Source organism: Tachysurus vachellii, chromosome 7 (genome assembly GCF_030014155.1).
Source record: "Tachysurus vachellii isolate PV-2020 chromosome 7, HZAU_Pvac_v1, whole genome shotgun sequence".
NCBI lineage: Eukaryota > Metazoa > Chordata > Actinopteri > Siluriformes > Bagridae > Tachysurus > Tachysurus vachellii.
Genome location: NC_083466.1, coordinates 6,944,443 through 6,957,514, shown reverse-complemented (window position 1 = coordinate 6,957,514; position 13,072 = coordinate 6,944,443). Strand labels below are relative to the sequence as shown.

The following is a 13,072-nucleotide window of genomic DNA, read 5'->3' as shown; positions in this document are numbered from 1 at the left end:
ATCACTATACCTGATCACTATATCTGATCACTATATCAACTTACCTGATACTTAACCTGGTCACTATCCCTGATCACTACCCGATCACTGTACCTGATCACTATATCTGATCACTATATCAACTTACCTGATACTTTACCTGGTCACTATCCCTGATCACTATACCTGATCACTATATCTGATCACTATACAGTATCAACTTGCCTGATACTTTACCTGGTCACTATCCCTGATCACTATATCTGATCACTATATCTGATCACTTTATCAGTTTACCTGATACTTTACCTGATCACTATTCCTGATCACTGTACCTGATCACTATAACTGCTCACTATACCTGATCACTATATCTGATCACTTTATAAATTTACCTGATCACAATCCCTGATCACTATAGCTGATCGATTTACCTGATCACTATCCCTGATCACTATACCTGATCAATTTGTGTAAATGTGGCTATTTAATGCATCACATTACATTATATATAGTGTTATATAGTGCAATGTCAGAGACATTGTTGAAAAAATATCTGTGCAAAATTAATAGTGTTAAATCTATGAACGAATGCAGAATACCGAGTTTGCTATAGACTTAACAGCTCATATTGAATAATGGTGTTTCTTCCCCAGCACAATGTTTTGGATATAACAGAAATTACAAGGTTAGTCAGGCCATTGAATCCCACACACACTGTGTGCACACACGGCTGCTGTGTGACTGCTTTCAGTCCAGTTCAGTTCATCTTCCATCGACACTCGCTACAACCCATAGACTAGAAAACATTTAGCCGCACACACTGCTGTAACCACTCACTCATTACCTGCTAGAAATTTTGCAGAAGATAGCTATTCAGATGGAAATAGTTCAATCAGTCTGGGATTTTTGATCGTTTAATCAAAAATGTCTTCAATGCTAATCCAGGTAGATTCAAATTTTTTTATCCGTTGGTATGTATCTGCATCAGTGATTAAGAAATATTGGATATCGCTTCAAATTTGCGACACACACGCATCCCTTCGCACATTACGCTTTACCTTGAACCCTCAGAACATCGTGGATGTGAGTGGATGTCAATGTCTGAGCTGAGCAGCTTGCATACAGACTTTATTGTTTAGTTTAGAATGCTGTGCTCTAATTGGGCAAAACGGGAGAATAAAACTTGACAGTGAGCTGCCACTATAAAGGTAGACATCAGCCAATCGTGTTGTCCTTTGCTTGACTCACCAGCCAATTACCAGCTATTTAAATCCTGGGTATTAACATAAAGCATCAGTTACAGCAGTGTCACCTCTAATTGAACTTAACCTGATAACACATGCCAGTTGTTTTGCATTTGCTGACAGTTTGCCTTGCTGTGCTTGAACCAATAATTTACTTGCAGTGATGTGTTGATTTTGATAGACGTGTTTGCATGTACCGTGTTTATACTCACGAGGTGATGTGATGTGATGTCACCTTTGATGTGATGAGCTAGAATTATTACGGTCATATGTTTTTTTTTCGTTTTAAATTGACTTTAATTCCCTATCTGTAAGTGAGATATATTAGTAGTTATATTAAAAGCACTCTTACAAAGCATGGAATAATACATCTATAAAGTGTCAGTGTTCTCTATCTCTACATTCTCGATTCCCAAATGATATATTAGAATTCTGGACTCTTACTTTTTTAAGGCTAGATATAGGTTTGGATTTATTTTCAAAAGAGAATCTGGTTTGTATTTGATTAATAAATCAGAAATGGTTTGTATTTAAGGGAATTTATCCATGGTTATTTCTCTTGAGCTTATTGTGTGTATGAAAGTGTATTAAATTTTCTGAGCAGTATGGAGACTGTGGCTATGCTGCAGCTCCGATAAACAAAGAGAGAGCAGAGAGAGTCAGGCTAAAGCCTTCTTAAATCTCACTAAGGCTGTCTGCGTGATTACTCTGCTGGAACCGGGGATCAAATCAGACAGCTGCGCATCACTCTGCCCATAGCTCTGCTTTTATTTATGTGGGGCTTTACTTTTTTCCCCTCTCACTCTCTTGTGTGTTTGTATATTTTTTTTTATTTTTTATTTTTTATGTAGCACTGGTTTACACTTTAGCACCTCTTCATCGATTTGAATGCAATGCGCCAATCCAGTATGTCTGCATATGTAAGCAAATGTCAGTAATAAAAAAGAGAAATCTGTAGCATTTATTTTGTTTTTCTGAATTTCCCAGTATAAAGAGTGCATATCCTATAAATAAATGATACATAAATCCTTATCTTTTCACCTTTTTTGTCCGTGGCTGAACCATAGTTCGCAGCGCCGCTCCGCTGCCCTTTTTTATGCATCAGCAGGCTCAGATGTAGAGTTGTTTGTAACTGCCCAGGGATGCACTAAAAAACTGAACATCCCGGGTTCAGAGCTTCTATCTTTTTTATTTTCTTTGTGCTGTTCTCATATTCTCTCTCTTTCTCTCTCTCTCTCTTTCTTTCTCTCTCTTGTTCCCGCTCCAGGCTCTCCACGCAGTCCCATCAATAAGACCACCCTAACTTTGATCAGTGTGACAAGCTGTGTGATCGGCCTGGTGTACTCCTCTCACCTGTCATGTGGCCTGAATGTGCGTGTGGTCCTTCATGTACCTGAGCACCTCATTGCTGACGGTAACCGCATCACTTCTTCTGCTGTATTGGATTGTACTTGTTATCTTAATGAGACTGTACTCATTATTCTCCACTTTACTTAGTAAAGTATAACACATCCTAAGGCTCATCCAATATGTTTTTCTTTAAAAGGTACTAAACTTTAAAATGATTTTTTTTTAAAAACCTGAGGCAATTAAAAATGTGAGTTTGGCGAGGAGGACAACAGCCATCAACCGCTGCACACCACATGTTCAAATCACGCACCAAGTCACATGATCACGAACGCCTTAATCACATTTATGCACAATCAGCAGCAGAAGTTACATTTGTATAGCACTCTAGCATCTGGTGTTTATCCATGCCTTGCTCGTGTGTATTTCATGCTTGTCTAGTTTATGTTTGTGTTTATATTAACAGTTTCTGTACGATTTTGTGATCGCAGAAATTATTGGAAAAAAAAGATAATCAAGCAAACCCCTGTGCTCGCCTTTTCAACAAATTTCAATAAAACTAAAATAAAAATTTATCTAAAAAATTATCACAATACAGGTCTTTCTGTTGGTAAACATTTACAGCTACAATTCCAATCTTAATTTGAACTTTTAGCCTTTTTTTTATCTAATATCTTATCCACCGTTTTTGCTAGTATTGGACTGATACCGATCCTGGGACTATATTTTAAAATTTTTGCCTTGTAATGTTAAACATTTTTTATTTCCCTGAATGAGATTTACTCTTAGATTTGTCTCTGTTGTTTCTTCTTTTTTTTATTTTATCTTTTCAAAATTTGTGTTTATGAATGCTGTTGTCGTTCTAGCAGGGTTTTTCTTTTCTGCGTATTTCTAGTGGTGTATCAAACACGTACTGGAGACGTCCTTGGGCGTTCTACCCCCTCTTGATATTTGGCATGATCAGTGATTGCAAATTGCTTGTCAAATGTTCTTCATAGAAACCGTGAAATGTTTCGGCTGTTCATCTGCTACTACTGCTCAAACTGTTTCAATGGTGGAGAGTAAAGAAAACAAACAGCATTACAATTATACACAGTGTTGGATCTGTGTTAGAGAGTGAAAACCGAAAGTGATGTGTGGCTGAAGTTATTAAAAGTAAGGTTAATTATCTTACATATGAACATAATAACATAATAACATACAGTATTACCCAGTTACTGTTATGATGGTACTGTGTAACAACAGTGATTAGGATTATGGTGCATAATCATGAGACCTATTTTTATACATCTGCTATAATCTCACATTGCTGTGTGTACAGTTTTAAACCCAGAAGTACTAACAGTGTGTTTGTGAACTGCTGTGACGATTACTCTGTAATGCACAAGCGGAAATGTCACTCTGTCTATGAGCTTCTCTTGTAATGGTCCAGCAGCTGCGCCAGGAGAGCATCAGAGCGTATACGGGTCAGGTCATATGGACGTACACACAGAGTTTTAAACAATAAACCCTTCCCCGAATACTCTTTGTATGGGTTTTGGTCCTTGATCATGCTTGTGTGCTTGGATGTGTTTGTTAATGAATGTTAATGTGACACCTGCAGTATAAAAGTACAAGCCAGTTTCTTCCCTGCTCTGCCCTCTCTGATTCCTCGCTGCTTTTCTCCTCCTTGTTTTAAATCTGCAAAACTGCCGCACATTACAGGATATCACGCAGGACGAATCTGCTGCTATATGGATACATGAAATTATTTTTGACGTTTAGAGTAGATGAACGTCTGGAAGTGGAGAATGTACCACTCACCTTTTGAGTCATTAAATTCAGGCCATTTAATAGGGCTGTAAATGTCTTTGGAACAGTGTATGGTAATTCTGTATGTATGGAAAAAAAAAACTAAATAAGATCCAGTGACGTGGTCTTGGCTTTTTTTTTTTTTGTGACTGTGAGGAATGTAATGTGGCAGCAGAGTCATGGCCACTGGCTTAAGCTGCCTCAAAAATGTATTGCAACCAGGGAGGTGGATTTCTTCTCTTTGGAAAATAAAGATTTTTGAATGTTTAAAAAAACAGTAAACATAAAGTCTGTTTTAACGGCAATAACATATTCAAATTTTAGGCCAGTTAATTGCTTTAAATAAGAAAATAAATACAATACGCAAAAAAAACTTTCTATTTTCCTTCTTCCCATGTTATAATGAATAAATGATTATTGTATAATTGTATTGTAAATTATAGACAGAATGATATCGTTTTTCAATCTTATACTGAACATATTACAATACCCCTTTTTATATTAGGGCCTTTTTACACCTGGTCACTTCATGTGTTTTCTCTGATCCGATAACTATCTGATTTGTTAAAACTGTTCCATTTACATTAGGCCACATAAATGCGTCTTGGCGAATCGGATATCAATCCGATCTTTCTACTCCCGCCCAAAATGCAAATATATTTTACCTCATTTCCGGGGTTTTGTTTCTATATGTTTTACAAAGCTTTTGTTGCTTTTGTTGTTTTTCATCGCTGCAAAGAGCAAGTGCCTGCGTTTCGCGAGTGCTCCAACCCTGCGTCTCGTCCATGTTATTTGTTTCTGGCGTGATGCACGACTCGTGAGTCACTTGCGAGTGACGTACTTCCGTTTGGGAGGAGTATAGCGCTGACGTATGTGGCTTGAACAACCACATTCATTTACACCTGTCCAGTTTCATCTGAAATGCGTCCCAGACCACCTCCTGAAGTGGTTTGAACGATCAGATTTATATCAGTCTCGACAACGTTTCGGAGGACATTTAGACCTGGTCTTTTTACGATCGGATAGCTATCTGATCACAGAAAACGCATGAAGTAACCAGGTGTAAAAAGCCCCTTATATAGACAATATGGACAAAAGTTTGTGTGCACTTGACCAGCACACACAGAATATTATATTTAAGATGTTCAGATACCCAGAACACAGCAGCTGTATGTGGCATTACTTTAGCAATAATACAGGAGTTCATTACTGTACACTATCTCATTAACTTTGACACTGTTTGACTGTTTGGCCTGTCATCCAGCACCATACAGTGTATAAATATTCATTGTATTTAAATAAGCTTTAAATATTCTATTAAGGATCTATAAATTTTTGATACTGGGTCTAGTATACATCCAGTAACACTCTTCCTCTTGATGCATATTATACTACATTGTTGTACTACAATGAAAGTAATACCAAAGCTATGTTGTCATAAGTGTACGTCTTTTTCTCCTGTATTAGGAAGTAAAGATTTTTCTGCTGATCTGCAAAGTAAAAAGTCCATCCTCATTGTCTAGGGTGTGGTTCTGTCTGCAGGATCCAGGTTTGTCCTGTTACAGGGTAGTCAGCTGGATGCTTCTGACTGGCTCAACCCTGCTCAAGTGCTGCTCTACTATCAGCAGAATGCCAGCGGTCCATGGCTTAGCGAGCTGTGTGGTCGTCGCCTAGTAGACCCCTGTGAACACCAGTGCGATCCTGACACAGGTATCCACACCCACACACAATGCTTTAAATATTATGAACCAGTGACTATCACACCAGTGGCTTGGCTATAACCATAGTGAACCATGGTTTGTTTGGGTTTTTTTCCCAAGACATATGAAGTATTACAAAAAGTTTTATTACCAGGCAATAAAAAGTATAGTATAAAGTATAATAATGGCCAGAGTCCAAGAGGCTTAACAAAATATTGATAGTAATAGTGCCAGGCCTAGATTAATGCACTATCACACCAGTGGCTTGGCTATAACCATAGTAAACCATGGTTTGTTTGGGTTTTTTTCCCAAGACATATGAAGTATTACAAAAAGTTTTATTACCAGGCAAAAAAAAAGTATAGTATAAAGTATAATAATGGCCAGAGTCCAAGAAGCTTAACAAAATATTGATAGTAATAGTGCCAGGCCTAGATTAATGCACACAATACAATCCAGTGCAGTTTCTATAGTAACAGCTAATTGCACATATTCCAAGACTCTGGATCAGTCGGAGGTAAAAGCTGTTCCTTTAAGTTTGGATTTTTCAGGACAAAGGACTTCTCAGTAAAACGACAAGCTGCAATTTTCTGCCTTATTATTACTTCTAAGAGAAAGTGAAGCTATTTTAATAGGAACTAACTCGTTTCCCAGACATTCCATAATGTTGTAAGTTCATCGTCATTTCCGAGAACAGTCTGTTATTTCAGGGGATATCCTGCACTTCCACTATTTTCTTCCTGTTTGTTGCAATAGTTGCACTCATTATGTACTCAATTGTACAGCACAACTTGCTTGTTTGTTGAAAATGCATTTTTCATAATTAGTCATAGGAAGCTGTCAGCAGGTTCTGACTCCAGATACATGCTGAATCAGCAAAGACCTGAGCTGAGCAGTAGTCACCCTGTCAGAGCTAATCAGTGTCTTTTGGCAGCACAAGCTATGAGATAACAAAGAGACCTACTAATTTAGCTTACAGTCATCATGTACAGTATACAGGAGGGAATAATAAATTAAGAGATTTCATATCCTGCATCTCAGAATTTGTATAATTCTCAAAGGTACCACCAACATTTTAAATAAAAATCAGGTCAGGAAATAATTTTGTGCTTTCATAAACTAAATATTGATACTTCTACAAACCCTAGAGAGCCAAAACTGTTTGCATTACTTATATATTTTAATGAGAGAGAAATGTTTTCCCGCCTCCATTATATGATTTTAATGAATGCTCATTTGATTTTTTTTTAATAGCATCATATTTATTCTAGTTTTATAGGTTTGCTCATTTTAATGACCAAAACTGTTGACAGATCTTCAACCCCATACAGAGAATTGCTAATCAAATTGTTTTATAGACACAACTCTACTAATCCTCAGCTGAGGTAAATTCCATCAGAACGATTGTACGTCTGGAAAAAATAAAATAAAATAAAATAAAAAACTTTTCTCTTGTGTTTGCATCTCTAATTCAGAACAGCTACAGTCTCCAGTGAACGTTGAATGGCGAATTCGCCAAGCCTAAATGAATCACAAGTTAGGCCAGTGGGAACTCAGCCTTGGTTTTCTAGTAAATGAAATCTAACAGATGAGGCCTTGGCTCTGCTTCGCTTCAGTAATTGCATTGTGCTTTTGGTATGCCACATTCTTAATGAAAGCCTTGGTAAAAGCTGGGCCACCGGATCAGAGGGTGGATATGTGTAATGGAGGAGGTGGAAGCTGTACGACAGCCTCAATCAAAGCAGTGGGAGAAGATACTGATGAAAACGTGGATAGGAAGCGACAGTATCTGAGGTTTCTAAGCACATTAGAGAGAGAGAGAGCGGGAGCATGCGACAGATGCAGACATTTATTGAACAGGAACACAGCACGCGGTGCACAAGGCTACCTGATCCGTGCACTACAGTTCAATTGATTAATGGAGCTCTTCGAGGTCAGGGAGAGAACGGGAATTATCGTGGCTTTAAGACCTAAACCTTTAAACATTAACTGGTAATAGAACACAACCAGCCTTCTCCAATAGCTCTGATAGCTTTCTGGCAAGTGCAAGTTTAAATACTGCACAGAAGTCAGCGTTATTGTAGTTAAGGTTATTCCCTTAGCATTCCTGTTTATTCTGCACAAAAAGCATTTTTTTTATGTTTAAAGTCAATATTCTATTGACCTGTGTATTTTGTGCAGTGTTGTGTCAGGTAAGTAATCTGGCAATTCACTGCAAGCAACAAACACAACCACAGAGTGACAAACTTGAGTCAATAACCTCACTGTAAGATGTTACAATGCCGGGAGAGGCTCCATTGCATCACAGACACCATTTCACTAAAAAAGCAACTAGAAAACAACAGATCTTCACAAGAAAATGGTTCAGGCTTTTCTCACATTTTAGTGTTCTGTCACACTAGAAATCGTGGGGGAGAGGAGAGGGGTATTTTATGTTTTATAAAACAGACACTGGGTAGCTGATATTATGTGAGTTTATAGTGTTTATGTGGCAAATTTGAAATAAATAGTCATGCAAATGATGAAAAACTCAAAGCAGAGTGATTATCCCTGAGGGGGCAATGCAGTGTAGCTGCTTGCTCACTGTTTCTTTCTGACTACAGCACTTTTTTGTTGCTGTGTCTTTCTTTTTCGGCTTAAATTTTTTTATTGTAGTTTTTACTTTTTTGACAAGAACACGTTAGTGAATATTATTGTGGCTAAATGAAATGGGAGACTGTTAGCATCATGTCAAGGATTCTCAATGAGAACGCACCGAGAACATGAAACTGAGTGCGAGTTATTATTTTTCAGAACTTTTTTTTATCACACGCATGCACTTTTACAAAGAATGTGTGCCGGTTTAAGTCGAAGTCTCGAGAACAGGATGAGGTTATATCTCACTCAGCAGTCAGGATGTCTTTTTGTGTAGGCTGGATTTCAGCATGTGTTGGTGGATTTCAAGCTTTAAAATATGTATAGGATATTTTTGCATTCGGCTTTCTAGCTTTCTTAACTTTTCAGCATGAGTCAGAGCCTGTCCATTAAGACCTACAGTCTGGAGTCCAGTCAGCCACATCTGAAATAATCATCTTGCCTTTAACACTTAATCACAGAAACACTGAGGCACATCTAGTGTTCACATACATAATATGATTTCTAAAGCTGTTTAACTAGGAATAATACAGCTCTGGACTTGACACAATACATTTTACTTGAACTGGTGAAGATTGCTCTGTGTAGAGGTAGGAGTGAGGTCAAAACCTTGGACATGGACATCATAGCCTTTACATTTACCTTACTGACTAGGTTTAAATCTTAAGCTTTGAACGTTAACTTCTTTATGCAGTCTTACATTTCAGCAGATTTAAAAATTGGCAGCCCAGATATTTTTCTTCCTGCTTCTCTTTTGTGTATCTGCATCATCAGCGCATACAAAGCCACAGTGAACATGAGCGCTAAAGAAAACTAGTGAAGTTTTATCATTAGGCTGAAGATCTATGAAAGCATCCTGAGTTACATAGTCACTAAATTAAGTGTTTAAAAGTATGGAGTAAGTATTCAGTCCTGTCAACATCTACAGATTAGTTGCAGCATTTGCGACTTTGCTAGCATTCGCTGTGGTGATATGGGAGACAGATGGAAATGATGCATTTTTTACCTCCTCAGCTAAAGCAGTGGTGAAAATGAACTCAAATAAAATCACTGAAATAACCGATTGACTGAAAGGGAAAAGGATATAGAGTATATTTATATTTGTGAAGTAACAAACCTAACTTAAAAAAAATAAAAAACATGGTCAAAATCTAGCGTGCCAATATGCTAACATCATCAGATTTAAAATAGTTTTATTTGTACTTTGCTTATACTTAGTTTCTGCCATATCAGTCAGTGTATGAGCTGCTAGCATAGAAACAATGATGTAATAAAACCAGTTAGACAAAAAAATGACACCTCCTTACTTCTGATTTCGAGAATTCAAATTCAGATTCAATTTATTTCAATAGTGCTTTTAACAATTCCCGTTGTCTCGAAGCAGCTTTACAGAAGTATAGAAAACAACCAGCACATCTTATAAGCAGCATTTAGACTTTTTGTGGTCAATTTTTAGCGGTCAATTTCTTTAGCTCTACCTGCTTCTTTCTAGCAATGTTGGAACCCTCTGCAATATCCAATAGCCTGACAAAGCAGTGAAAACAGTAAGCAGCCATTAGACTGGTCACAATGCCTTGTCTCGGATACATGGTTGCATGGATGGATACAAGCATATCAGATATTTTTGTACATCCTGTTCATGTTGAAAATAAGTGCAAAAATATGCTGCCTGTTTCACTCTGTAATATTTATAATATAACATATCAGATGTTTGAATTGTTATTTATTTGGTCATTCCAATTCAAAGTGCACCTTTATCAGTCCTGTACAAACAAATCTCAAATGACACACTTCCACTGTGACCTGACAAAAAACATTAGTGCCAGCCGGAGTGATTGGGAGGGTCTGACACATCTGCAGTGCTGATTAACAAACTGATGGCAGGAATCTGCCCCGTATACATCCAATACAACCGCCTATCCACAGCACACTTCATAGCATCACAACAGTGCATACTCAGGCCATGGCATTATGTAGTACTGCACACTAAAGCCACTTTTACAACATTTATGTACATGTTTTGCAATAGCGATGGCTTGTTAAATTGTTCTCACAGAATACTGCAAGCTTTCGGAAAAGGTCACGCTTTTGAAAGTGCATGCTGGGAGAAGTAGGAAGCAGTTCATTGTGTATGATGTAGTGTTTCAACAAATTTCACTGAATCACACTAACACAGTGTGTTTATTTTTCTCTGCTTGTTATTTAGTGTTCAAAAATATTGTGAGTAATAATTCAACTTGATTATTTGTAATAATTGTAGTACTTTGTATAATAATAATTATTAGTGACATCCATATAATATATATATATATAATCTGCTGTTAAATATACAGTATACATATCTATTGTGAGCTAAGTTCAAGATACATTGCTAGATTTTTAATATCAGATTGCAAGTTGATATTCCAGATTCATTCCAGATTCAAGTTTTGATTCCCAAATATCTGATTTTTCTTAGAAGGAAAATACGTCTGTTTTTTAGTGACAAAGTCAGTGAGGAGGAAATGGACAAAAGTGCAGGTAAAGTGTATTTAACACAAAGGTAGAGGATTCAAATTGATAGACAAGGCGAAAATAGGAGGCACATGTCATGTGATCAACAAACAGGATAAACAGAAACTAAGCAGAAACATCGGTATCAAGAAAAAAGTCAAAACCAGGCAAGCATAAACAAAACAAAAGACACTGAGAACACAACAGAACTGAGTGTAACTGAGCGTATACTTCACCCTGAAAGTACCCTCATGACACACAAGTGTTTAAGTAGACGCACTAAGGGGCGGACAAGACATGGGTGGACAAAAGACCAGAATCTAATCAAGGACTGATGGGGACATAAACAAGCAGAGAACAATGTGGAAGTGCTAAATGTGAAGAGGAAATTCCTGGCAGATTGTTAAAATTCAATGGGCCAATTCAAAAGGTTGCATTGAGATTGAAAAGCACAGTTATAAAATACAATCAGGGTAAACATCACTTAGCATCATGGCAGTATATAATTGTGTATGGACAATTAAATCGTATCATCCTGCGTTACAGTAAACATTGTATTTCCTGCTCTAGCACAGAAGATGCAAAATGCAAGGATAATTAGCTAGCTTTGGCAGGCTAGTCAAAGCATTCCTCAACAAATTTCAAACTATAGAATAACACACACTTATTGAAGTTGGAATTTGATTTTGATCCCTAAAAAACAACAAGGAATAATAATATGAGCTGCAACAGTAATTGCAAGATTTTACAGTCAGGTTTCTCTACAAATAATCAAAGCTGAGTGTGGCTCTGATGTCTGTCCTCGAGCAGCCTGGACAAGCAATCAGACAGTTTAATGAATGCAGAAGGGGCTTCAGTAGAATATAAAGTATTTACAGTTTGCACTAGGTGAACGTCAGACATATTTTGTGCTAAGGCTTTCATCCGCAATGCTAGCAATAAGTGCAGCGTGTCTGATTCTCCCAAAACCGATCCTGACCGAATGTGAATGAATGGCCATGTGAATGAATGCACTGCTAGTGACATGTTATACAGGTCATTAATGTGGAATAAGGCTTTGTGAGATTTAGGTAAGATCACACTAAAGCCTCCATTACCATCCTGCCTGATCCCCTGTGGAGCAACAGTGCAATTATAGAGTGTTGCATTAGTAATTCTGTCTGTATTAAATGCATTATTATGTTGTGCACACTTGAAATCTGTGCTTCATATTCACAGGTGAATGCCAGTGTTTTGATGGGTATATGAAAGACCCTGTGCACAAGCATCTCTGCATTCGCAACGAATGGGGACCAAATCAGGGGTGAGTAAGCTACATTTAAAAACCATGATGGTCAGTATCAGATGAACAAACTCACAGAAAAATCCCATGTGGTGCAACAGGAAATCATTCACCCGAACCTCATTATGACCCCATCATCTTCCTGTCCTGTCAATCACAAGGACACAAGCCAATCACACAGAGGGCTTGTGTGTGGAAGAGGGTAGATAGCATTTACCTCCCAGTGTGTTACACAGCAATAGATAGCGTTTTCCTCCCAGTGTGTTACGCAGCATTAGCAGTATTTCAATACGGTGCAGTTGGTTGACCTCATGTGTCTCAAAGGAAGCATGATTAATTAATGCTTCCTTTAATTAAATGTTAATTTTTATCCTCCCCATATCGTACAATCTCTCTCTCTCTCTCTCTCTCTCTCTCTCTCTCTCTCTCTCTCTCTCTCTTTCAATTTCAAATAAAATTTTAATTTCAAATTCAAATCATTTTATTTGATTCAATTCGATTTAAATTTATATGAGCTTTACTGGCTTGACAAATTGTACATGTATTGCCAAAACATTTAAAATGGGCAATGTATTAAAGCTCAACAAACAAAAAAAATA

The 13,072-nt window shown here is 37.4% G+C and overlaps 1 protein-coding gene across 3 annotated transcripts in view; it reads left to right on the top strand.

Annotated features, from left to right (window-relative positions):
• astn1 (astrotactin 1) overlaps positions 1-13,072 on the top strand; it is a 244,587-nt gene that overhangs the window by 91,286 nt on the left and 140,229 nt on the right. For all 3 annotated transcript variants that reach the window (XM_060873956.1, XM_060873957.1, XM_060873955.1), the window contains 3 exons: positions 2,494-2,640; positions 5,907-6,074; positions 12,410-12,494. In XM_060873956.1, the coding sequence (XP_060729939.1) occupies positions 2,494-2,640; positions 5,907-6,074; positions 12,410-12,494 (400 nt within the window). The remainder of the gene's footprint in view (positions 1-2,493; positions 2,641-5,906; positions 6,075-12,409; positions 12,495-13,072) is intronic.